This window comes from Lissotriton vulgaris, chromosome 9 (assembly GCF_964263255.1).
Source record: "Lissotriton vulgaris chromosome 9, aLisVul1.2, whole genome shotgun sequence".
Lineage (NCBI taxonomy): Eukaryota > Metazoa > Chordata > Amphibia > Caudata > Salamandridae > Lissotriton > Lissotriton vulgaris.
Window position 1 is genome coordinate 129,806,876 of NC_141697.1, and position 27,978 is coordinate 129,834,853.

The window sequence follows — 27,978 nt, forward strand, 5'->3', positions numbered from 1 at the left end:
TGGACTTGCTAAGCAGAGACCTTACCGGAAGTAGACCCTATCACAGAGATAACGGTATCCGGCGGAGAGGCCAATGCATGACCTTTTAACCCCTGGTCACTGTAACGAAAAGGATGCACGTGACGCGTCAACAAGACACTGATGGTCAAAAGGCTGTAACTGTGAAATACAGGTTTCTATCTTCAGGGCGTATAATGTTGAAACTATATCATAACAGTAAAACGATATCTTTTTATTTAGTTTATGGTCACGATATACCATGACAATTTTAGAAATGTAGACTCCCTTCCCACAGGGCTGCTAATCTCCATTGGACCCTAATTGCAATTAGATTTGTGAAAAAAATACTGCTCATAGACCTGCATAAAGTTAGGCAGGTGAAACCCGTCGTCATTTGTTAATAGAAAATGCCATAAGGTCTGAGTTTTGCAGTGCAGAAGGGGAACGCATGTGGTATTACTGCAATGGGAGGAACTACCACAACTGGCCAGTACCACACCATGCCTTGCCGCTATTTACCGGTGTCCCTTCACCTCACAAACTTTCCTTCATATGTATTAAAATAACAAGTTTCCCGATGCAAACAATATAGAAAAATTGGTGATGGAAAATATGTCAACACCCAAGACAAAGCCAGGAGTTATTTTCAAATCTGTGAGGTCCAAATGCTATGTATTGCAGAAAAAGTCATGCTAGTTTGTTTTTTGTTCTTTTGAGGTTTGTCGTGCTGAAGGGCTGCTGATGGGAGAAGGGAGGAGGAAAAGCATGAAGGAGAGTAGGAGGAAAGAAACAAAAGAGACTTGCCTGGTATTAAAGATGTGATAAAACCAACCTTTACATGCCAATGAGAAATATTTACATCAATACATTAAGAATTGAGGATTTTTACTTACAGAGTTTCATCGTTCTTGAACTCCAGTTCTCCATACGTGTCTTCATAGTCTTCCCCGCCACCTTTCGCTGTCCCTTCTACTGTCCTAAAGGGGACAATAACTGTGCCACGTGCCCCTGATGTCCGCAAAACCTTGACTTCCATCACACCAATGCTTTCACTTGCATGGACGACATCGCACTCAAAGGTGAAGATGCCGGCATGGTCATCGTCCAAGATAGTCACTGTGGCAACACAGGGGGAGACCAAAATGGCTTTGGGATGATGAAGGTTGTTGTGATCCAACCTGTCGTTTGCCTCGGCTACGCGCACATTATTAAGTCGCACAAAGAAATGTTCATCCTCTTCAAAGATATCATCATCAATGACGCCCACAGAGAACTCCTTTTGAGTTTCCCCCGCTTTGAAGACCAACATCCCTTCCGTGAACTCATAATCTGCCCCTGCATTGGCAGAGCCATCCTCAGTTTTGTAGTCCACGTAAACTGTTTTGGAAATATCACCACCTTTGCGAACCACAGTTAACACGACAGCACCACAGTTTTCCAGGCATTGGTAAGAGCAAGGATCAAAAAAGATCTTTGACACAAATTCTTCAGGTTGATCGGTCTGCACTTCGTGCAAACTCAAGCTCTTCTTTGCTTGCTCAGCTGCGTGCTTTTTTAAGATATTGCCTGCTCCAGTCATCATTCTTGTAGCCTGGATACGGTAGAAAGCTCTGCTCTTTTGTTGGTGTGATAACGCATAATAGTTTGCCATTTCTACAAGCTGGTCCAAGTCTTTTTCAGGATGTTTTTGCTTTAGGTCCTTCAAAATCCGAATCATTTCTCTGCGAGACTCATCCACCTCTTTCCCTTCCATATTTACAAGACTGCCATCTAGAAAGTGTGAATTCATCATTTTACCATCCATCTCAATGCCTTTGGGATGTTCACCTTCCGTCTCTATCATTATCCCTCTGTGTTTGTCAGTTCTGTACTTTTTGTGCATGTACTTGTAAAAAAGTAACCGCCTGTCTGCTACCCAGGCCAGGAAAACACAAACTGGGAAAAAGAAAAGGGTCAGTAAGCCTTCCCAAACCTGGACCACCCCTGGTGAGAAGACTGCCAGAATCATGTACAACCATATATAGGCAAAAATGCTCCACGCCGCTGTCACAAAGAAGACCCTCAGGTGTTTGATCTTCCTGGCTTCCCCATCAGGAATGACATAAACACAGATTGCCAGAATGATGAACATATTAAAAGCTGCACTGCCAACAATGGTGGAAGGTCCCAAATCTCCAGCCACAAACCCATGGCCACACACTTCAATCAATGACAGAAGAATCTCTGGAGCAGAAGATCCCAGAGCCATTAAAGTCAGGTTGGATACCGTTTCGTTCCAGACCCGGATAGTTGTTGTAGTTGTCTCTCCATTTGGTTTTTTCATTGTGATCTCTCTCTCCTGCGATGTGATGACCTCTATCGATGCCATGAAACGGTCTGCAATAATTGACACTCCAAGGAACATGTATATCATGGCCACAAAGTAAACAATCACCCTTGCAATTTTGTCCCCCAGCGACGGATTCTCGGGGTACCATATTGGCAAAATGACGCCTGGTTTGCATTCGTCCGTTCCTGTACATGTGCTGTTTGGTTCTGTGCTTTGCTGCTCCCCAGTTGCACCAGCATCTACGCACAGACCTTGTAAAAACAGTACAAATGTAACCAGGCCAAAGTGGAGAAAGGCCAGTGGAAGGGAGTGCAACCGTAACCACGCCATACAAAGGCGTATTCTTCACGCTTTCCGTAGCTGCAATGGTTGTTGTAGCCGGGACAAGAATCTAGAAAAGAAAAAAAAAGTTGTTAGACAAAACAGAATACATAAGTGAAAGAACTAAGATATAAATGATCTGTATACTTGTAGGTGTGAATGTAGTGGGATTCGAACGCATCGCTATTAGCACATACTCTTCGGATCCTTGACTCATGAACTTTTTAGATGCAAAAATAATTCAAGAACTTTGCAGCAACCTCAGTACAAAACTAGGTGCAATTTCTCACTACATAGCCATACGGTGTAGCTAAAAGTTCACATCCCTCTTAAGTCAGGCAAAGTTTCAAAGTCAATTGGTCATGTTATGTAGACAGCATATGTTACCTCTAACCAAAATGGGTGTTTTTGGGTGAAGATGCTTCACTCTTAACCTGTCAGTCAATGTTCAGGGAAGGACAAGGTTATGTTTTAAAAGATCATCTGATTGGAGACACTGGCCACTATGTTTCCTCAGGAAGGGCCTTCTTTCGTGAGTATTCTGAGCAGGTGTGGACCGATGAGCAGAAACTCTGACACCTATGACTTGTAAGTTCCTCCTTCCACTTTTTAACATATAAAGTATCTTTCCATCTAAAGACACATTTTTCTCGACACTTTCTAAAAATGGGAGCATTTAAGGCCTTTTGCCACTCATTGCACTCCTGAAGTGTACATTGAGGAGCGAAGTGCATGTGAGAAACAGTGTTGCCAGTAATTGAAATAACTACAACTTTGTGGTTCACCATACCGGCAATGCCACCGCTGCCGCCACTTCTGGTGCAACACCCAGTATCTGCCCATTTCAAGCACGGGTTTCCCTGGAGTACTCGGTGAGGGGGGCCTTCTCCAGGTCCTGGTCCCGCTGAGTAAGGCGTCATGTGGTTTGGGGTGACGTTTTTTTTTTCAATGGTTGTGTTCCAAAAGGGGGCGTGGCGGCACAAGGCCAGCCCTCCAAACCTGTGTCAAATGTGTTTTTGGGTCTTCACTGTGAGATGCAAATTAGTGCTTGGGTAGTCATCTGACCCTGGGCTAAGAGATGCCAACTATGCTAATGTAGACCCTCGCCCCTAAAAGTGCAGGTTTTTGGGGTGCATTGTGAGTTCTTGGTCCCTCTCGTCTTGGAGTTCTGTATCTAGCAGCAGATGCAACTTTTTGCACATATAATTTCAAGTTACATGCACAAAAATATGTAAAAATCGACTCTCTAACCGGAATTTCCCTTTAAAATCCCAGATTTAAAAAAGTGATTAGAATATATGTGAATTAATTGTTCAACAGCAAGAGAAAAACGGGTGCTACTTTCAAAGCACCCTGCGGTTCCATTTGCACCGTGTAAAATGAGTGTGGCTGTTCTCGTGCATAATAAGATGCAGAGATGTTTTGTTCTGTTCCACTGCCTGGATCTCCCCCATGGTAAGTACATGCCACTTAGATCTGACCCGCTGTGGGTGACAACCAATTACAGAATCCTGCTTTAATCTGATAACAGCACCTGCTGTTCGCCCTTCTGGCTTCATTACTGCCTGTGACTTTCCATGCACACGACTCTGGGTCTCACTTGCCGGTGTCTGATGAAAAGCCGCCGACCAAAATGGCGCTTCATTTTCTTTGGACTGCTAAGTAATGCCATTCGGATACCTTCTCTGCGAGCTCGGTTTCGCAAGGGGCCTCAGTCTATGAAGAAGGGGGGAAAGAATGCTCCTTCCCCAGAGCTTTCAGGAATTCTGGGAAATTATCATTATACACCGAGCTTATTTCTAAAGTTTCCTGAAAATAGATTTTACTGACTCACAAGGGTTTTACAAATTCTGTCGATTTCTACTGAGCTTTTTTCTTCTTTGGCTTGGCATGACAACCACAGGCGCTACATTGACCTCAAGGTGGCAGAAGGCGCTGCACCTGACAATAGGAGGCGGAGCTCCTGCTGAGATTCCAGACTGGAACGTTGAGGACAGGGCTTAATTTGTAATAATATAAGTACCAGGGCCCAAGTCAAGAGGCCATTGGAGCTGGCATCACCCATTGACCCTAAAGCACTGCCAAGGTTGGCACCAATACAACTAACAACCACAACACCCCTACAATTGTGACAATTCAGATAATCTTAGGCCCCCAAAGCTAAGAAATGGCTTGGTGTGGCAGGTAATAATAATTTGTAATACATATTGAAATATTAACCCCTTCAGCGCGGCGCACAATTTCACCCTGTGGGTGGTATACACCTACCGTGATGCAGGACGGCCGGGGGCCGTCATGCGCACCGAAGGGGTTAAACAACTGATGTTTGCTAATCTCTAAATTAGACAAACAACGCCACCATTTGGCAGGCTGTTGTAGGTGCTATTGTTGACAATTAAGTGTGGGTGCTGAGCACCGGAAACAACTGGTTGAAATTAAGCACTGGTTGAGGGTAAGATTGCTATTTGTACAAAAATGTGCTCCTTAGTTGACTTTTTCTGAAACACATAGAAAATTGAATTTTTGTGCTATCTCTAAACACCATAGCCCTCAATAAGCGCAATGTAAGTAAGTAGTCTTCTTTAAGGCCAGGTGATACTGCCTGAGTGATTATGTAAAAGAACTCCGACCCACAATGTCGGCCATGTATGGTGCCTGCTCAGCCCTTAATAGCATAGGATCCACAGGAGTGCTACGGGTACTGCCCCTGCAGAGTGTCTGTGTTAGCTTGGATTCATGCTCTAGTGAGGAGACCTGTATGACCCTCCTGTTGGATGTGGAATTGCCCCCCAGTCCACCACCCAAGTATAAGATAAAAACAAATCTGGGTTTATGCTTATGTAAGTTGACATCTAAATGTTTTTACCTTTAAAAGTCAATGTCATTATGGGTGAATTAAATGAAAAGAGCAAAAGAAAAAAATGTTCTCAATTAGAATGTGGCAGAGAGGGCATGTTGCATGCCGCGGCTCAGCAAAGGTATTGTGCCTTCAGTGGAGCCACCATGGCACCAGATCCTCTGATGGCATCTTCCCCAGGCAGGTGAAACAAGACAGGCAGTAAGTGCTTATGCTCTTCCATGGCGCTTATTTTGCACAAAATCGCTATCGTTGCAACTAAGATTTCTTAGAGGACTCTCTACAATGAACATCCGCCGCTGCTTCACGGTAAATCCTACAGTTCCGCAGCACGTCCCAGGTTCTGCGCCTTCCTAGCCTGCTTCTCAAATGTATAAATGTTGACCACTATCCCACCCCTTGTTTCTTGCACTTCTCATGCCTCTGTGTGTCCCCACTCTTTGAACCCTGCCTGCCCCACTGCCATGACTCATTGATTACTTTTCCTTTTGTCCCAGGCCCCAGACTGATCTCTGTTTTCTCCTGCATTCCTGCCTGTGCTGTGCTAACAGCAAGCTCTGCTGGTGGTCTGTTGACATCAGTGCTGCCTGTGCTAGTGGTGATCCCAGTTAGGAAGGTTTGGAAAGGATCTGAAAAAACCCACAGCGGACCCCACCGAACTCAAAAATTACCGCCCCATATCACTCCTTCCTTTCCCGGCCAAAGTCATCGAGAAAGCTGTCAACAACCAGCTCGCCGCTTTCCTCGAAGCCAACAAATCCCTCGACTCCTCACAATCTGGCTTCCGAGCAAAACACAGCACTGAGACCGCCCTCATCGCAGCAACAGACGACATTCGAACTCTACTGGACAATGGAGACACAGTCGCCCTCATCCTCCTCGACCTCTCCGCAGCCTTCGACACAGTCTGCCACAGCACCCTTTTACAACGCCTCAGAAACATCGGAATACAAGGAAAAGCACTTGAATGGATCACCTCGTTCCTCACCGGAAGAACCCAGAGAGTCCGCCTTCCACCATTCAAGTCCGAGGCCTCTGAAGTCATCTGTGGCGTACCACAAGGATCCTCACTCAGTCCCACCCTCTTCAACGTATACATGAGCCCCCTCACGGCCATCGCACGCCAACACAACCTCAACATCATCTCTTACGCGGATGACACTCAACTGATCCTTTCTCTCACCAATGACCCCAACACCGCCAAAACTAACCTACACGAAGGAATGAAAGAAGTTGCCGAATGGATGAAACACAGCCGTCTGAAACTGAATTCAGATAAAACTGAAGTCCTCATCTTAGGTACATCCCCCTCTGCATGGGACGACTCTTGGTGGCCGGAAGCCCTTGGAAAAGCACCCATCCCGACAGACCACGCACGGAACCTAGACGTTATCCTGGATTCTTCACTTTCAATGAACAGACAAGTCAGCGCCGTATCCTCATTCTGCTTCAACATTCTTCGCATGCTCAAAAAAACATTTCGCTGGATCCCCACCGAAACCAGAAAAACAGTCACCCATGCTCTGGTCACGAGCCGACTGGACTACGGAAACACCCTCTACGCAGGTACTACCGCTAAACTCCAGAAGAAACTCCAACGAATCCAAAACGCCTCAGCCAGGATCAGATTAGACATCCCGCGTAACGAACACATCTCTGGTCACCTGAAAGACCTCCACTGGCTACCCGTCAATAAGAGGATCACTTTCCGACTGCTAACCCACGCACACAAATCACTCTACGACATCGGACCAGAATGCCTCAACTCACGACTGTCCTTCTACACCCCCTTTCGCCAACTACGTTCTTCCAGCCAAGCCCTCGCCACTGTACCTCGCATCAACAAGACAACCATGGGAGGCAGATCCTTCTCATACCTGGCTGCTAAAACATGGAACTCACTCCCCACTTACCTTCGCCTTACCCAGAACCACCTAGCATTCAGAAAGCAACTTAAAACGTGGATATTTGACAAGTAATCCTCTTCCCCTCCCTAAGCGCCTTGAGACCCTCTGGGTATGTAGCGCGCTATATAAATTCTTTGACTTGACTTGACTTGACTATTTGCAGCAGTCCTGGTGTTGGCAGTGTCGTGTTGTCCCTGCAATGAAAACACCGGACACAGGTAGGACATGAGCAATACCTTTTATCACGTCCTCTCACTTGCCCATCCTTACTCTAACTGCCCCCAGTTCCTGTTCCGTGCTAATCCCTTTCCTACTCCTCCCACAACTCCACCCCTCGCCCACTAGACTGCTGTACACAATCCTACATCTCCCCCTTTCTTAACAAAATAAATTAACTTCAACGTGTTTATAGTTCCTCGATCAGCCACACAGGTCTGCGGGCCGTTCACTTGGGTCATAGAGACGCATCTCCATTTCCGGGCTCAGACTCAGTCTGCTCTTCAGCGTCAGCAAGGTAGAGTCTATTGGAGACACTTCTTTGTTTGGTCTTTCTGTTGTCTTGACAAGAGCATCCTTGACCACGGGAGTGCATCTTTGAAAATGCGAGGCATTGCGTGATCCTCTTGTTCTCAGATTCGTTGCAGTTTCCAATCAGCTTCTGAGTTATTCACTCACTTTCAAATTCTGATGCGATCGTAGTTGCTTCTTGTGAGGTGACTGTTGATGGCTCAGCTCAATAGCGACAGTCTGTCTTCCTTTGTGGCTCTTGTTCGATTGACACTTGATCTCCTTTATACGGGGATGGTGTTCTGGTTCTCTTCCGAGCATCCGCATGTAACTTTACTTCCTTTTGTCTTTTCCGGTCGGGGGCGGTAATGTCCTCCTGTTCAGAGTCATACATATCAGACAGTAAGGCATTATCTGAAAGGGGTGTCCTGATTTGGTTCTGGGACTCATTTGCTGACTCAGTTTGTCTCACCCACTCTCACTCGCATTTGGGACTGGTTAACTCTTTGACCATCGGGGCAGGTGCATGTTTCTTTCTCATCCCCTTTTTTGTTTGAGGACGATTTGTTTCTGCCAACCCATTTAGCCTTCCTTGCAGAGTGGCAAGATAGTTATTTCCCACCCGGTAGGTAAAGGTCCCATTTCTCTCTTTTCTTCCTACAAGCCCTTTGAGTCAGCCTCGCTGACCCCTTCAGGGGTGACGGTAGATTATTCATGCCTTGATATGACTGTGACTGACATGACGTGTTGTATGGTGGGGTGATCGAATATTCAGAGTCATTGGCATGAGATATGTTGATTTGGACGGGGGGGGAACGTTCTCTGATTCCATTGTGCATTCAGGTGATTGATGCCACGGGCATTGTCGGGACCTTGATTCTGTTGACCCGAGTGATCGTAAAGACATGCTTTCTGAATCGGAGTAGTCTTTTGCTGATTTCCTGTGAGAACGTTCCTTTGGGAGCGTCTCGACTGGTAAACTTCTTGAGCTGGTAGTCTGTGATGACATTAGGCATGGGCGGAAAATCCGTTCCGCTCGCGGATTTTGCGGATTTTCGGGAAATCCGCAATCCGCGAGATTTGCGAATTTCCTGAAAAATCCGCAAATCCGCGAGCAGCGGATTTTGCTCGCACTGCTCGCACTGTTCGCGTGAGTTCGCGCCCCGCGAATAAGTGCGAAATTGCAGAAATACGATTTTAGCAAAACTGAAAGTAACTACTTACCAGGTTCAAAAGTTCAGGCTCATCATTAGTAGCCATTTCCTGTAGTGCTTCCTGAGGGGCCCCTCCAGAGTTCAGTTGCCAGTTGCAACTATTATGTGACCCTGCTCTGAACCTCAGAATAGTTACACATATGCCACAAAGGTCCTGAATTACAGCTAAGGGAGACAAGCAGGAGCCAGGCTGGAAGTTAAAATCCATTAATCAGCCCCTAATTCATTATTGTCAGTTGGGGCAGGGCAGGTGTTGTAACTAATTTTGCAACAATGAAAGCACTTAGCAAGTGCAAAAGATCACTAATCAGGGCGCACTAAGGAAGCAGGTGCCAGCTAAAAAAATATTCTGTGACACATTAATCAGCCCCAAATTAATTCAGGTCACTTGAGGCAGGGAAGGTGTGCTTTGCTTTGCCAAAAATAATGTACACTGGACAACCAGAGGGTGTGGTGATGAAACAGAGGGTGGCATGGGTGGGCCAGAGGGTGGCATGAGTAGTCAGAGAGTGGCAGTGGTGACAGAGAGTGGCAGTGATGAAGAAGAGTGTCCCAAACAGGTTGGACACGTAGAAACAACAAGTTCGCAAAACTTGCGACCCGACAGGTAAGTTCGCAAATTGCGAAATTGTAAAAACCCTCGCGAACTGGCAGAAACACGGGCGAACACAAAAAAAAAAAAAATCCGCAAATTCGCGGGAATTCGCGGATTTTGCGGATTGCGAGTTTGCAAATCCGCAAATTCGCGGATTGCCAATCCGCAAAATCCGCTCATGCTTAGATGACATGCTCCTGGAGTCGGAGTTATCGGTGGGACATTTCTCTGGGTACATCTCTTGAAGTGTTTTCATTTGTTATTGCTGTGGAGAGGTTGTTTGCCAGCCATGCGTTTACTTCTTTACTTTGATCCTGGAGTATTTGGTCTCTGCCCTTCTCAAATAACATTAATTGTCTCTTCTCAGCTTTATCAATATCAGGGGTGTCTTGATTGCACGTGCCTCTCCCTTTTCGGTGTCTGAGTGGCTTACCCCCCCTCATATGGTTTGTTTCTTCTTCTCGCATGTTGAGTGCACTAATGTCTGTGCCATGGGTGTGATGTATCCCACTGCTTGATGTTTCTTCGGACTCGTCTATGAAAATTGGTGAACCGCGGGTTGCTCGGGTGTGTTTGTGTACCGGTTTCCAGGGTTGACATGACTGGTCCGGTCTTGACTGGTCCGGTCTTCTGTAGTTTGTCTTTCCTTCATATTTGTTGAGCAGGCTGTCATCGGTTCCATCTGTGTGGTCTGTCCCACTTGACGCTTCTACAGAATGGTTTGTACTGTTTATTGAATTACTTCTTGAGGTTGAATAACTCCCTGAGGTTATATCAGTGAGGCTGTCATAATCCTGGATCATCCCAGTCTTTTGTTTGCCATCTTTCACTGTCTTTTGCATTGTTGACTCAGAGTATTTCATGTCACTTTGTCTCTCCTGCTGTCTTGTCTCTAGTCTACCTTCGCCCTCCCTCTTTCTGGTTTTCTTTGTCTCTTGGGCTTTATTCACAGACATGAGAGATATCTCCTTTCTTTTGTCTTTGTTTCTTGAATTTGGGTGCAATTCTTTTGATACTTCTCTTGCTTTGACCCGCTTTCCAACTTCGGCCCTCCTGATGATTTCCTGTAGCGAGAACTGCCCTCGAAGGATCTTGTGCTTTGTGTTAGAACTTGAACAGCCCTCGATTACCCGGAGTCGAATTGCTTCCTCATTTACGAATGTGTTGAAATGACAGCATTTCACCAGACTTTGCAACCTAATAATGAAATTTGGTAATGACTCTCCTGGTTCCTGTCGAGCTGCGTTGAAGGTGAGGCGTTCTTGATCCACGTCTTCTTTTGCGTTGAAATGAGCGCATAGCGTCTCTTTGAGTCTTCCATAGGTCTCTGTGTTCTTTTCTGAAAATGTTCTGATTAGGCGTTGGCCTTCGTGACCTACCAGCTAAAGTAGTAGTGTCAGACGTTTTCCATCTCTTCGCTCACCGGTTGTTTCAAGAAAATCATCCAGTGATTCCAGCCACTTGTTCCATTGGGGACCCAAACGCTGACTGTCGGTCTGCGTCACTGGGGGTGGTACTTTAATGCAGGGATTGGACCATTGTGTTGCTTTTCCCGCCGCCATGAGGGACGAAGGTTTTAGTATGCTACTGTCACAGGACTGTTCACTTTGCTTCCCGTCTTATTTGCTGACCCTCTTCGTCCGAGATCCTGTGTCTGGTCGTTTCCTTTGGTTTTGGGCAGATTCGCTCCCGGGTGGCTACTGTATTTTGTCCGCCCTTAGCACGACTGTCTCGGTAGGCTTCAGTGAGTTAAGCTTGGAATTCCTGAGTTCGAACTAATCACCACTCAGCTGCATCATGCGTGACTCATGGCTCAGCGAATTCCCGCTTTCTTTAGTGTTGCATGCTAGCTGCAGGTGGTCGGTGGCGCTTCCGCAATGATACGTGGCAACGTTGACATCTTATTCTTGTGTTTCGTTCCAGACTAGTGCAGGTTATCCAGTCACTTAGTTGATGAGAGAAGGCTTCTTTGCTATTTGTTTACTCCTGCTTCTAGATCATTTCTTTTCTTAGTTTCTTTTACTGTTAATCATTTATCTTCATGCGGTGCTGAAAATTTACTTTGGGACTTGCCTTTTGCCCGTGCTTGTTACGTTCGGGATCTGCATTTGCTTGTTGCATTCAGGATTTGCATTTGCTTGTGTTTTTTTGTATTCGAGATCTGTACTGGCTTACTTGTTGTGTTTCTTTATTTCAGAACTTGCATTTGCTCGGGCTTGTTTGCATTTGGAGTTTGCATTTATCTGCGTTTGTTTATAATTAAAGCTTGCATTTGCTTATGCTTGTTTACGTCACAACTTGCATTTGCTCATGTTTGTTGTATTTAGGGTTTGCATTGGCTTATGCTTGTAACGTCTGAAATTTGCACTTGCTTGTGCTTATTATTTTGAAGTTCGCTCGTGTTTGTTATAGAATTTCACAATCGCCTGACTCTAAGATGGCCGCCCTATGTCCTTGATAGGGAATGGGAGCCAGTGCCTGACTTCAAAATGGCCGTCACACTTCGTTTCTCACAAGATTTGGCTCCCTCACTTGAAGTTTAGTCACCGGCAAGGCTTCAAGCACTCACCGGGCATGTGAGGTCCCTATGGGATGCTGGGGCCTCCGCTCTCCTTAGTCGCCGCTCGGCCAGGACCTCCTCACATCAGGTAGGACCGGTGACGGCTCCCGACGCCGCTACCGCATCCTTAACCCTCACGCATATGGGGTATTTAATTACCGGCTTCAGGCAGCAGATTCTTCAGGTCACGGGTGGACACCCAGACCTCAGCGCGTACTCGCGCTTGCGGGCACCGCTCTTCAGCGCACGACCATGCTCGCACAGGTGCACTCCACACAGCTTCCAAGCCACGGAGCTTCGGTCCCAGAAGCGTTTCCGTCGGCTGAGGCTCCGCCGTGTTGTTTTCTCGCGGCGTATTGTCACGACGGCGGTTGCACAGTCCCGCCTCCCGGGAACAGGGTCACACAGCTTCAAGGATCGGCGCGGGGGCACAGCGCGCTGGATCCCACCCTCGTCGCCAGTTGTTGTGTTGTCCCTGCAATGAAAACACCGGACACAGGTAGGACATGAGCAATACCTTTTATTACGTCCTCTCACTTGCCCATCCTTACTCTAACTGCCCCCAGTTCCTGTCCCGTGCTCCTCCCTTTCCTACTCCTCCCACGACTCCACCCCTCGACCACTAGAATGCTGTACACAATCCTACAGGCAGCAACCCCTGAGTGCTGTGTGACACCAACACTCATCTGTGGTGGCCTGGCAGTGATCTGAGCCTGTGCCGTGCTGACCAGGCCAGGTCCACTCCCTAGACTTCAACTGCCCGTACACTGTGCTTTAGTAAGAAAAAACGACATTTCCTGTTGGGAAATTGTTGTTTGTTACTACTTACCCTATGCCTCAGCATGGCTGCTGCCTGTGCTGGAATTTGTGGTGGTGTGTGCTGGAGTTTGTTGTGTTGTATGCCGAAGTTTGTTGTGTGGTATGCCAGAGTTTGTTGTGTTGTATGCCGGAGTTTGTTGTGTTGTATGCCGGAGTTTGTTGTGTGGTATGCCGGAGTTTGTTGTGTGGTATGCCAGAGTTTGTTGTGTTGTATGCCGGAGTTTGTTGTGTGGTATGCCGGAGTTTGTTGTGTTGTATGCCGGAGTTTGTTGTGTGGTATGCCGGAGTTTGTTGTGTTGTATGCGGGAGTTTGTTGTGTTGTATGTCGGAGTTTGTTGTGTGGTATGCCGGAGTTTGTTGTGTTGTATGTCGGAGTTTGTTGTGTTGTATGCCGGAGTTTGTTGTGTTGTATGCCGGAGTTTGTTGTGTGGTATGCCGGAGTTTGTTGTGTTGTATGTCGGAGTTTGTTGTGTTGTATGCCGGAGTTTGTTGTGTGGTATGCCGGAGTTTGTTGTGTTGTATGCCAGAGTTTGTTGTGTGGTATGCCGGAGTTTGTTGTGTTGTATGCCGGAGTTTGTTGTGTGGTATGCCGGAGTTTGTTGTGTTGTATGTCGGAGTTTGTTGTGTTGTATGCCGGAGTTTGTTGTGTGGTATGCCGGAGTTTGTTGTGTTGTATGCCGGAGTTTGTTGTGTGGTATGCCGGAGTTTGTTGTGTTGTATGCCGGAGTTTGTTGTGTTGTATGTCGGAGTTTGTTGTGTTGTATGCCGGAGTTTGTTGTGTTGTATGCCGGAGTTTGTTGTGTGGTATGCCGGAGTTTGTTGTGTTGTATGCCGGAGTTTGTTGTGTTGTATGCCGGAGTTTGTTGTGTGGTATGCCAGAGTTTGTTGTGTTGTATGCCGGAGTTTGTTGTGTGGTATGCCGGAGTTTGTTGTGTTGTATGCCGGAGTTTGTTGTGTTGTATGTCGGAGTTTGTTGTGTGGTATGCCGGAGTTTGTTGTGTTGTATGTCGGAGTTTGTTGTGTTGTATGCCAGAGTTTGTTGTGTTGTATGCCGGAGTTTGTTGTGTTGTATGCGGGAGTTTGTTGTGTTGTATGTCGGAGTTTGTTGTGTGGTATGCCGGAGTTTGTTGTGTTGTATGTCGGAGTTTGTTGTGTTGTAGGCCGGAGTTTGTTGTGTTGTATGCCGGAGTTTGTTGTGTGGTATGCCGGAGTTTGTTGTGTTGTATGTCGGAGTTTGTTGTGTTGTATGCCGGAGTTTGTTGTGTGGTATGCCGGAGTTTGTTGTGTTGTATGCCGGAGTTTGTTGTGTGGTATGCCGGAGTTTGTTGTGTTGTATGCCGGAGTTTGTTGTGTTGTATGTCGGAGTTTGTTGTGTGGTATGCCGGAGTTTGTTGTGTTGTATGTCGGAGTTTGTTGTGTTGTATGCCGGAGTTTGTTGTGTTGTCCCAGATTTCGGTTTCTGCTCGTGATTTTAGGCTTTTGATTTTCGAATATTTATTTTTTGTATATGAATCAGCATTCCCGTTTACCACCACCACTGCTGACTACTCCATCCCTATTTCTCTAAATAATAATAATAATGAGACAAAAAGTTGGTATATGACCCTTTAGAAAGGGCCAAGTCCAACAGCTGGAAAGGTCTTTTACAGCGGAATATACTTTTGCGAATCAGGCCTGTAGTATTTTGCCTCCACGCATGCCCGTTCATTAGTCTTTCTTCTTCCGCTAACGGATTTACTGCGGACACTAGCTCTGCGGTGTTTCTGCTTCTGTCAGATTTCAATCCAGCTGGGTCTCTGTCTTGCATCTAACTATAGTCACCTGGCTCTCATAAATGCCTCTCCTGGCCGGCTGGCATTACCGGGACAGGGATAATCCTCAACAACCGAGCTCAAAAGACCCTAGATAGTAAAAATGTCCCAAGGAATAAGACCAGGGATAAGCAAACCCTTGTAACAAAAATCAATGTAAAAGCATAAAGGTTTCTGCACAGGAACAACCATCCACGTGCAAAAGAACAGAAACAAGCAGCTATTAAGGCTGTTACCAGACAGTGTGAATGTTTCTGGACACACCAGCTTTAAACCCAGAATCAATCAACCCGAGCTTAGCAGCATCTCTCCTAATTCTGGGGCTGTGTTTTTCAATTATTAAAGCTAATTTATTATCCCAAACATTGACACTCAAAGGATCTGAAATATGTTTTACTGGCTCAAAAACATAATGCCACCCAAAAATGGCAAATGAAAAACAGATTAAATGGTGGATTTTCGACTTCCACGTTGCTGGGTTTGGGCTGCTCCCATACCTCAATAAACATATGATGGGGAACTTATCCCTGTTTGTGGCATTTATCAAGGTGTCGATGACACGCGGTAGAGCAAAGACAAGAGGAGCTTTGTAATAATCTTGTGAACCTGTGACAATTGTCTTTTCCAAACCCCCCCACATCCGATAGCTGATGAAGGATGCTACACTTTAAAACGAGTTACAAATCATATATTAGATTTTAGATATTTTAATGGAATGTTCATTGATCGTAACTGTTGCATTGCCACAGTGCCCAGAGAGGTTATGGTGGTAAACATCCTTACATTCCGAAATTCACAGAGCACACTATTAAACCTTGTGACCTCTTAGCACCAGAAGAGAGAGGCAGGTGTAGCATAAGAGGCAAGCTTGTTCAAGGGGCCTGGAACAAGAAAAGTCAGAGGTGCCTTGAATCATGTGAGATCATCTACATTTACCTTGAGTGGCAGAGACAGGAAAATCCAGAGCAAAGGGACCATTACTAAAAAGGCTTGGCCCGCTTCGACATATCAGAATTGTTAATTGATTGATCACAAGTCGGGCGTAGAAATGTATCTCCTGAGACAAGTCAGCAGAAATGGACCATTGCATGAGGCTGTAAACTACCACTCTCCTTCCTACTGGAAACCAGTGTCTTTATTTAAGGACTGGCCTGAAATGCTACTTTTGGTCAACCCGCTTGCAGAGACAGAGCTCTACATGATATACTCACTGGAGCTCATGGATGAGGCATTTATGGGCATTTATGTGAGACAGATGCACAGTCTAACTTGGAGGTAACAAATTATTGAATGGTGTTCTCGTTTTCAGTGGCTGGAAAGATTTTGAAATAATAAAACCCAGCTGTCCTGAGCACTGATCTAGCCTAGGGAGCCATCAGCAACTCAGAGTCAAGTTTATCTGCGACATTTTGGCTAGATCCGCTCTGTACAAATACTAGCTACTTCCACATACATTCCAGGGGTGTCTAACCTGATGAACAGGGGCAAGGCAGGAGCCAAGGAAAGAGAAACAGGCTGAGCACAGGGAAATTGCAGCTAATCTCAAAACAGAAGGAAAACCCTGGAAAAGTAATACACACTAGATGGTAAAGAGTGATAGAAAGACAAAGAGGAACATCATTTGCAATAACCCTGACAAAAAATTCAACTTTGAAAGTGTATTAACTCCTCCAAGGCAATCTGGTCCACCCGCTTGCATGCCCACTTGCATCACTGCAGTACTTGGTGTTCTTCTGAGAATTCAGCTGACTTACAAGAGAAAATCCATCTTTTATTTAGTCTTTGTTGCACGCTTTTGTGAACACAGTTTCAATGGCCTGAAAGCTAAATCCCCAAAAATTCATCCGACCAACCAAAAGGTTCCAGACGAAACATAACTGCGGCCAGGATTTAATAAATATTCCAACACTCACGTCACCTTCTACTTCACGTCTTGATCAGAACCAGGGCTAATCATAGAAAAAAAAATTAAAAGCAGAAAAACGAATCTAGCAGAGCAAGTTACTAAAAGAACATAGTGATAAGTGCATACCCAGTGAGCAACCGCAAGGCAAAAACCACACAGAATTCACGCATTGCTGCTCTCAACCTAACAGGATTAATTGTACTGATAGAGATGTTTTAGCATTTTCTTCTTTGCTCAGTGTTATCAGGGAAAACATGTAAGCTGGAAGCGATCATATAGCTTTCAGGTAGCCCTTTGGTGACGTGTTTTCTGAGCCAGTGGTTCCTGCGAGATGTAATGTCATCATCTATTTCATTAATGTGTTAACCTAAAATCCTGCATAAAAGATGCCGTAAAACAGCCTTCTGACTCAATATCTTAGTCAGCGCAGAGTAGATCATCTCCCCATGTCTGCCGTCTAATGCTGCTTTAAAGACATGACAAGACTTAGCATACCCTACACAGTGGTTCTCAATATTTTGACTTCTGTGGACCCCCACTTAACCGCATCGCTGCTGCGGCGATTTTTGCGCTGTGCGGCATTTTTTGAATTGCCGCGATACATGACGAGCTCAGCTCGTCATCAGCACACGCCACCCGTGGGTGATGACGAGCTGAGCTCGTCATCAGCATCGAAGGGGTTAATCATTACTGGAATCTGGGGACCCCACTGAGTCATTACTGGAAGCCGAGGACCCCCGCATGAGCAATTTCAATGATTTGCCCTGCAAAACAATACACAAAAATACAGACACAAGCATTCATCAAACAAACAGACAAATTATGAAATATTTAAATTCACAAGCAAATATACGAAAAAATGAATTTTAATGGGACGGATGTAGCTTTTCTAAATTCAATATAGGCTACCCAGTGTCTATATTATATTCTGAGGATACCAATTTACTTTTTAGCCTCCAATTTCAAATGACTTCACATTTACAGAACGTTTAAAATGTTTCACTTTTATTTATATACACTTCCACTTCATTAATATGTTAAATATTATTACATTTTCTAGGCAGCACGACCCCCACCTAAGCTGGCGTCGCAGACTCCCAGGGTTCTCCGGACTACAGATAAAGAAGCGCTGCCATAACAGCTATAATACCACATGAATATGTTTATTGAAATATAAGGACACAGCTAAATAAGTGGCCTATATTTGAAAATGACTATAGATCGGGTGTTGACTGCCAGCCTATTAATTGTTTGAATATTTTCTTTGTCATGGCTTTTGTGAAACCTATTTTGTTTGGGGACCCGCCGGGCGCTCGCAAATATTAACAAAAATGGATAAAACCAAAAATAATTTTATTCTCAAAAACACACATTACCATACTACTCTCTGGCACTGAAGGGAACTACTTTGTGTGTGGATGTGCTCCTTGGGAGAGACCAGAAAGCTGTCACTCACAGTAAAGCTAGACAATGGCAGAAGTCGGCTGACTCACTGCCCCATGCTGGCCTGAGTGGAAGAGAGATGTGAATGGCATAATAATAGACCAATGAAGGGAAGTGACTGGCTGAAAGCATCTCTCAGAAAGTATATTATGTATATATCATTTAAGCAAAATTAAAATGCGTTACCTAACGCCATACCTAAAAATCTGTGCACCAATGGATAAAACTTAAAGTGTCAGATTTGGCAAAATCTCAATCAACGGTAATGTGAATTAAGAATAACCTTGCAAGACATGGTCACAAAATCCCCTGCGAACAAGACATCATTTGACTAGAAAGGTGAAGCCGATTTTGCAGTCTTTAACATTCCAAATGGGAGGCTAATTTCTAGGAAATATTAACACACTAGTGTGAACACACATCAATGCAAGCAAAAACTGCAATTAAACAATTAAAAACAAAAGCCATAAAAACATAAATACTAACTCCGCATAAGATACATCTCAATGGCACAAATACCTCGAAAAGCATGTTCAAAATTCAGTCACAGAAAACACACCTTCACTAAACAATTTCTAATAACCAAGAGAGAATAGTCACATAAAAAAAATGCAAATATAAATGTTTAGTCACAGCAAAGCACGTGTAAAAAGCAATGCAGGCAATTATTAGGCATTGCAATTATGTGAACCCAGAAAACAACAGATCATTATGCAAATAAATGGAAACACCTGCAACATCCCTGGCAGTGCTGATGGAGCCACCAGCTGATAAACAGTTGAAACAACAGACCTTTAAACCCCATAGAAACACAAACCAGCAGAAACAACCATACTTAAGTGAGAAGGAGTGGAGTGCAAGTGGAAGGCATGTCGACTACCACAACGCTGTAAACAGGCGGGAAGGGCGTAACCTCAGGGGTATGCACAAATCTGTGGCACTTCTTGACTAAATCAACTCGGAATGTAGGTAGGGAATCCCACTCACCGATGACATTCCTGATAAAATAACACCCAGGAAGGGCAGACTGCAAGTCATGGCAGCTGAGACTAAGCTGCTCTGTGCTCTATCATGCTGCGCCACTGGTTCACTCAGGAGGTCTGGGTAAACACAAATAGCATTTAACAATCATCCATTCGCAAGGCTCTGTGGCAGGCCATAGACAAGCTTCAACTCCATGATGCCACAGCATATCACCTTTCCCGAGAAGCACTGCAAATCTGACGAGCACAGAGGGCCTTCCACAACATGTATGGCTTCCCACACACCATCAGGACCCCTGATTGCACTATACTTTCAAGAAGATCTCACAGATGCCCCTCCATTACAACAACACAAAAGACACACCAGACTAACATACATTTGGTGACAACCAATGCAAACTTGCATCATCCATGTGCTTCACAAGCTCCTTGTAAATTGCAATCCTCTTCCACAGTAGAGTCTGGACCTTAAGGCCAGACCCTCTTGAGAAGTCCCCACTCCCTCTTCTTTCTTCGTCTTCCCAGCTTCCTCCTGCAGCATCTCCACTTTTGCAGCTGAACCCAATGAGAGAGAAGTGTGGCTCACCGGTTAGAAGCGGCAGACCCTGAAGCAGAGGTCGGCCCGGGACAAGGGTACAATTCCCGTTGCGGCAGGGTCTTGGGTCAATGTCCGCGGACTCGATAATTCTCGCCTCAGTGCCTAAGCTAACCATGGGTCCCACTCTGCAACTCTGGGCAATAGCTTGCTTAATCTCCACAACGGCCCCATCAGCACCAGGGATGCCTGGCTTCACCTTGGGGGTGCCCTGGAGGGACCATCTCACAGGGAAAGCCAGGACGGGTTCCCCAGTGGTATACAGCGCCAGGACACTCCGAGATGGAGAAACAGTGCGCTTTACAAGAATACATTTACAATGACGAAGCATGTCACCAACTAGCTTGGTGAGTGAGAGTGACTCCTTTTACAACGCTCTTCATCGAGTCAGGATTCACACTTCTGTTGTTTATTTGCATCTCTACTCTTCCCATGCCAAACCCACCCATATACTTTATCTCACGTCTCTCAGTTGTAACTCGCTACCTTCCTCTTGCCTACCTGTGCCCCTGTGACATCCTCAACAGCACCTTTCGTCATAAAAACTCTCACACTCTGCAGTGCTCTGTTGCTTTGCAGGCAGGTATACGCTACATAAGTTTCATAAGTACATATATGCAGAGGTTCAGATCCAGAAACTGTGCCCTACTGGGTGCGGCGTGGACATAGGAACCCACTGTGCCACTACCCGTTACGCAAACCACTCTTGCTTGATTGCGCATTCCACAGGGGACAGCAGATACCCCTTAAAGGCATGTTAATTCCACCACACTACAACAGCTCCAGTGGATAGCGGAGACACATACTCGACTGAGTGAGCCACAGCGGTTAGCAATCAGTAATGTAAATACCAGCATCAAGGACTGTCTAGGAGCCAAGTCCAATAAATGAAGTCAGAGGGATTACTGTATGTTTGTATCACGATCATCTTGCTACCACACTGTCGTGTGCGTGCCACTAATCAGAGAAGTGCAGCCCTAGCCACGGTAATGAGTGACTGACACAAGCACATGCAAGGGCTACGCAGTTCTCGCTATATAAAACTTTATAAATAGATAAATAAATAAGATGTCTTACTGGAATTAATGCAGTGTTGGGAAGTATTTTGGGCTCTTGACTATGCCGACAGATACACAACCACACCCAACCCAGGGCTGTACTCTCCACCTGACTCAACTGCATCAATCCACTATAATCTGTTGTCTTGGGGTGGGAATGGAATGGCTGCATGCATATTCCAGGCACTTTTGTGTTGCCCTTTTATTTAATTTTGATTGTGTTTGGTAATGGATTTGTGTGTTCTTAGCCTTAAATGGATGATAGCTGGTTGTATTGTTGGGGCTGGATTCGCATGGAGCTTCCTGGGCGTGCAAAGGATAATGACCCTTGAATCCTCCGAATAGGTGTGATGTGTCCAGAGTTAGAGCCAGGCGTTGGACACCACAGATATTCTGATTGTGGTACTTACTTCCTTTCATTATGCATCATGCTTTTTCCTGGCCTGTGTGTTGTGATTGTAGTGTAGGTGTGTAGTTGTGTTCAGGGCTGTCGCCTTGTAGTCTACGGGACACTAGGATGCTGGTCAGGTTAGTGGCATTGCCGTCTGTATGTCTTGTGGTACAATCGGATCCAAGCTTGAAAGGGTAAGGTGCGATGTCCACAATGATAGGTGTTGATGGGGATAACTGATTTGTCCTGCGTGGGTTCACTTTGTGCAGTAAGTAAGCTCACTTTGCAGTGTAACAATGCTGTGCAAGCGTAGTATTGGTACACAACGTTCTTGAATGTGCACCTGATGTGGTCTCCTTGGTGAGACAATTCCCTTCAATGCTGTGATATAGACACGGTGTTGGTCATTGTATTTTAGGAGTCTGTTTGTGGGTGCGTCCTGATTCTACAATTGCTTTGATTTTCATGTGCTCTTGCCATCGACTTTGGCACCCTGCTTGATTGACACACGTGAACCTATGGGCTTGGTTTTGTATCTGGTGAAGTTCACATTTACAGGTTGATCTCGGACAGAATGTCCTGCCATTTGTTTCAAGCTTTGCGGCAGCATTGTAGAAAAGATATCAGGCACATACTGCAAGTGATTACAAAATAAAACTAGCACAGCCAATGGCTTTAATTTCTTTCTACTGAACTAGGCATAAAGATGTGCCTGTGGTGCAGGGAGCATTGCTGCCGTCATCATCCAGCTGATACAGTTTAGGTGGAGTACATAATTCTGATGGGGGACCAGCAGGACCTCTTAGCAGGGCTGCTATACATTTGGTGAGAACTACAGGAACTGAGGCACATGGAGGTAAAGTGATGTGCCTGAGACCCTTCTACTTTCAAAGTTGTTGGTTCAGGCCCTGTCGCTAAACCAGATTTACTCCCAGTTATTTTTTAGGTTGAAGCCTATCAGACAGCGGAGTTGTCTGGTTTGCGAAACGACATATTGGGGACACTCGGAATGCTTCCCTGGAAATGAATTCCACCCGTTGCTTACCGATGCCTTTGTGATTTGTAACTCACATTTGCTTGCTTTCTATTTGTTTTAGGCTGTCCAGCTTGAGTTTTTCCCTTCCATTGCATTCTTCCACCAGTACTGGATTTATGTAAACAGGAATTTAAATCTTGTTCTTAATTTCTCACATTTGTTGTGCATTCAAAGACAGACGTCAAGTGCCAGGCTGTCTTCCAGGGAGCTTGGTGTTTACTTTTCTTTCGCTGACTTCAAAGTGAGAGGATTCATGTGATAATCATGCTGCCTACTGGAGGCGTGGTTGAGGAAGGTTGTACGAGTGTTGAAAATGGCCCTTTCTAGGGTGCTTTCCCTCAGCATTTTGATTTTCTTCTTCCTAGTTTTCCACTGATCTAGCCTTAGGACTTTGAGAGCATTTGACACAGCCATTCAGTGCCAAAGTGTTGTGCTCATCATATACATTCTGGTGATTAGTGTATACGTGATTGGATGATTCAAGTTAGCTGTAATTCCCTTGCCTACGGTTAAAACATATACCCAGGGCATGTACCTAGAATGCTCCTCCGTGGGCCTACAGCACTGATTGTGCCATTCACGGAGGTAGCTCATCGATCGTGTCATATGTTTGACCTGGTGGGTCCTGTGTGCAAGGATTACTATTAGTCAGCTTGACAGTTCAAAAGCTATGTGTCAACATTCTGCAGGTCTCTTGCTATTTTGGAATTCTCACTGGGGACAGGGTGCAGTGTCAGGATGAGTTAGAGCATGGGTAAGTGTGCATGCATGCAAGAGTCGTGAAAGGCACCGGGTGGTGGATTCGGGATGATGGGCCTGCTTCTTGCATTGGATTAGCATGGGGGAATGTAGGGAAAGTCTATTGAGCATTTTTCCCCATGTGCAGAATGGTAAGACCATAGTGTTTTGTATTGATGAGTTCGTAATGGCAAATCCTCTCTGGTAGTGCGAGAGTATTCAACATTATCTGTGTGGAAATGCCACTTCGGGAAAGTGGCCATTTCGATACTTAGGGCTCTGTCTCCAATGAGCATCTGGGTGCTGGGGGGACAGCTACATCTGTGCATTCCTGATAGAAGGCCATAAATTAGGGGCTCACGAGGAAACTGCAGACCTCTGACTCTGAGGGGCCTCTCTTAAGTGGGGGTGGAATTGGCACCTGCATTCCAAGGTGTAGGGTCGTGGCCCCACTAAAGACAGTGATCTAACCACCAGAGGTAGGATAGCAGAAGGGACATAGTTTAGAGAGGGCCTGTGCCTTTCAATTGCAGCCTTTTGAACTGATTGCATCTTGAAAAATCCATCATGGGTATTACTACTGGGGCTGTGACCTCAGAAGTTAGAAACGCTTTTAGTTTTGGAACCATACTATGCTGGTTCGATGCTGGGACATCGACAAGAGGAATCATTAGGGCAGGAGGGACTGAAACTGGATTAGCCAGAGACTTGTTGTAGCCTGGGTCTTGTCGTGCTCCAGGAAATGGGCCATCACTTGGTGGATTTTGCCTGGACTTTGCTGCCTGGGGCCCTAAGTACTCTCCAAGGACCTCCTGTCCACGAGACCCCAGGGACAAAAAAGATCTCACCATTTTCATGAGATCATAAGCACCGTGCAGAGGTGCAGCAGAACTGGGTGGAAGTGATTGTTAGTTAGGACAAGGACCATCCTGACGTACACCATCATCATACTGTGCAAAAGAGTGTGCTCGTAAAGATCAGCAGCCCACCTGAGGTGCCAGTACATGAGGAGTTAGTGTTGGGGAAGCTTGCAGAGTCCGAGGGATCTGTGTTTGTAAACAGGGTACCTGTACTAGCTTGCACTCCGGAGCATGTGGTGTCTGAGGGGTGTTGGGAACGTGAGCTGAGAGCTGAGACTGTCTTCGACCTCTAGAACGGAGGATGATAGTGCCATATATCACAGCCTCCATCCGAGGTCACTGGCTCCTTCTCCCTGGACCCATGCCACAAGGTACTTTTTTGTGGAGAACATCATGACAGGGCCGAGAGGTTTCGCTGTGCCCTGTGGGCACCTGCAGCTGGTTATCAGGAGCTACGGTAGTTTGCTCCTCCACCACCATCTCTCTGCGGTCCTCTTTTACCTTATACTCCACTCCTGAACCTCGCTGAGTGCATCAGTATACCCTTCAGCTCTTTGCTGTCCTTTAACCCCTTACACTCCACTCCTAAGCCTCGCTCGGTGCACCAGTATACCCGCCAGCTCTCTGCCATCCCTTCAGACCTTATACTCCACTCCTGGGACTCGCTGTGTGTACTAGTACATCTCCCAGCTCTCTGCTGTCCCTTGTCGCCTTACACTTGACTCCTGAGCCTCTCTGTGTGCACCAGTATACCAGCCTGCTCTTTCCCATCCCTTCACACATTACACTACACTCCTCGGCCTCGTTCTGTGCACCAGTGCATCCGCCAGCACTCTGCCGTCCCTTCACACCTCACACTCCACTCTGGGGCTCGGTGTGTGCACCAGTACATCTCCCAGGTCTCTGCCTTAACTTCAGGTCTTACACTAATTTTACCCATTGTCCACTCGCCTTTCTTAAAAGTGGGTGACGTCATAACAAAGTATCCTGTCTTCCCAGCAACAACAATAACTCAAGAGACATGGGCGTAGCGGGCACCCGGCAATCCTCTGATGCGCCGCGCGGGTGGAGGGCGGTTTTGGGCCCCCGGCGGCTGTTTTTGTTACAGGGCTGTTTTTGCGACCCCGGCAAAGAGCTCGGCGGCACCCACAATTACCCGGAGGGGCGTGGGGGCGGGGGGAGGTTGGGGGCGGACAAGCACTTTGCCAGGGCCGGTTTTGGTTCCCAGTCCCGCCCTGCTTGGTCCTGAACCAGTGGCGGCCCTGACAGGTAAGAGCAGTGGGCAGGGCGGGACAGGGCTGGGCTGGGTGGGGGTCGAGGAAGTTAACAGACAACGAGATGAGTAACATTTAAAAAAAATTAATAAAACCACTTACCTTTCGCTTGCCGCATCTCCGAGTCAGCGATGCAGCGAGAGAAAGGTAGGTGGTTTTATTATTCTTTTTTAATTTTATTTTACTTATCCCATTATCTGCCGAGTTCCCAGACCCCCTCCTCACCACTCTTACCAGTGCAGGACGCCACTGTAACCTGAACTCTGATCAAATGTTCTGAAGCAGTGCCTGTTCTGACAGTTACGCAAAAATTGCGATGTTTAATAAAGTTTAGTTAAGCTATGTTCTTTTTACACACCCACCCTTTACTCTGTCATAGATCTCTGTGTAACGCCCACATCTACTAAGGCCAAGCAATGCTGGCAGATAGCGCCTCTTAGACTGATGTCACAACTTCTTGGCAAGCTACATGCTGCTGTCACAGGGCCAAAATCAAAGGACCATGAACGATTCGGGGTGAACATAAAAATTAAACATTTGTTAATCCTATTATCGTGACACATACTGCAGTATATATAGATGTGGACATAATGTAAATCCGTAAATTACACCTCTACATTGAATTTAAGTGTGCAAAGTATAATGGTGCCAAAATACGCTTCAATTTGCCAGCAGAACAGGACTGATCATCATGACACACCGAGGAAGTCGTGGGCGCACATGTACCTGTGCCAAGAAGCAGGGCTAGCGTGTTAATTATATTTTGCAAATAGCAGGCATGCATGTTGTTACTGTTGCCTAAATCAGGTTCAGCGATATCGATGCATGGATGGAAGCGTGATCTTATACATATATCGCGCTCCCTGATACATACTCTCTTTGAAGTTTGGCTTGCTGCACACACATCCCTACTGTGGCACATTGACCCATTGAGCTAGGATAAAAGCTATGAAACACACATCTTCCAATTGGTATAAAAGAGAAGAAAACACACAAGATACTTGTTCTCCCAGAAGATAGTCGGAAGGGGGGGAAGGACCTGTTCAAACCCCTTCTGCAAACAGATATTTTGTTAAATCTGTTGGCGCACTACACTGTATTTAATGTTGGGAGAACTGAGAGAAACCATTAAACTTGCTAACTTCTACTCATTTTTATCCAATTTTATAATATTTCACAATTTTTCACTATACACTTTTGCACTGCAATTCAGTTACCCCTTTTTCACTGACATCTGATACATTATTTCCGGTATCACCTCTGAAAATAAATATTCATCTTGAGTTGATTGTCCGTCACAGCAACATCTAGTGACGGACAGCACTCTCTCCTGGGTTACGGAGAGCCCAAATGATGACTAGGGCGGTACCGAGCGGGACCTGATGGGTACTTTTTCCCAACTCAAGGAATGTAGTGCTTTTTGTCACACATTTGCACTACCACCTTTTCTTTGTCATCTCTAGTTGTGCCACATATTTGTACACATATCTGAACCTCTTTTTTCCTTTGACCCTCAGACATCTTTTGTTGTTATGACGTATTATTGGGGCACGTGTCTGTATGTAGGTCGTTAATCCTGCCCTTGGACCCTCGTTAAAACCTTTGTTTCTTGCCTGTTCAAACCAAGACATCTATCTAAAGCATGGTTCTCCAAAATCGGTCCTGGAGGGCCAGATCCATGCCAGATATTTAAGATAACTACATTTATCTAAATGGGGATACACTAAAAATCTGATATGGATCCGGCCCCCCGAGACCAACTTTGGAGAAACCTGGTCTAAAGATGCACCTTCAGGACAATGCCAACTTTCCACTTGAACGTCAGATCCTGAGAGTAACAAGTCGTATCACAACACAGAACACAACTTCTACAGTTATGCGTGCAGGCAGATGAATTAGTCCTTCTAGTGTGGCCTCCCCCCACCCCTTGGGTTAATAGCCGGCAGTCAGTCACATTGTTTCAATGCTGTGGCAAACGGTTGCTAATGTCTCTAGTACGCCTGGACAGTAGTACTAAGACACAAACTACATTTCCCAGAATCCACATGTCCATCTGTAGTTCAGGGTGCATGTTACAGCCCGTCCAATCACCTCAGATCCCTAGCAGTGCTGCCAACGCACTTCCTGTATTCTGTTGTCTGTCCTGCTGTGATTGGCCTGATCTCCTCTTTGACACAGCTTTGCTTAGACCTGACACTTCCTGTATATTACTGGACTGCGGCATGAACTTCCCACATAAACTATGCTTGCCTCTTCCATCGCTGCATGCTGTCCTTGGTTCTGGTGTGGCCTTTAGGTACTAGCACTGCTTGACTCGCATCTGTGTGCTGTCTGTCTCCTGAATTCTGGTCCCCTCACAGAGCCACTTGTGAATCCAGAAATAAGCGCCTCATCTCTTTGTGGGATTCCTCCAGACTCACGAAGACTCAGATGGACTCAGTAGCTACTCTGTGGCATATGCATCAAGATAGACCAAGAGCCTAGAACGCTTACTCAACACTCACTGTTACTCTCGTCTGTCGCCCGCCCTGCGTGGTGCTGTTTCTGAGATGTACATATTCCACGGTGACGAGATCAGCGATCACTCCCTAATCATAGGATTTGTCGGACTTCTATGGTTATTCTTGCACTGGCCACTGTATCTTCTACTTGCAACCTCGGGGCTAGTCTTACTGGTCACTTCCCCTTTGCTTTCGACAGCAGCATCTGTCAGCAGCATGTCACCCCGCTAGGAGCATCAATATGGGCGGGTCTTGCACCATAAGGAAGCAGTT

At 45.9% G+C, this 27,978-nt stretch overlaps 1 protein-coding gene across 4 annotated transcripts in view; it reads right to left on the reverse strand.

Moving 5' to 3' along the window:
* SLC8A3 (solute carrier family 8 member A3) overlaps positions 1-27,978 on the reverse strand; it is a 482,177-nt gene that overhangs the window by 336,197 nt on the left and 118,002 nt on the right. For all 4 annotated transcript variants that reach the window (XM_086937188.1, XM_086937186.1, XM_086937187.1 and 1 more), the window contains exon 2: positions 894-2,720. In XM_086937188.1, the coding sequence (XP_086793314.1) occupies positions 894-2,659 (1,766 nt within the window). In that variant the 5' untranslated portion in view covers positions 2,660-2,720. The remainder of the gene's footprint in view (positions 1-893; positions 2,721-27,978) is intronic.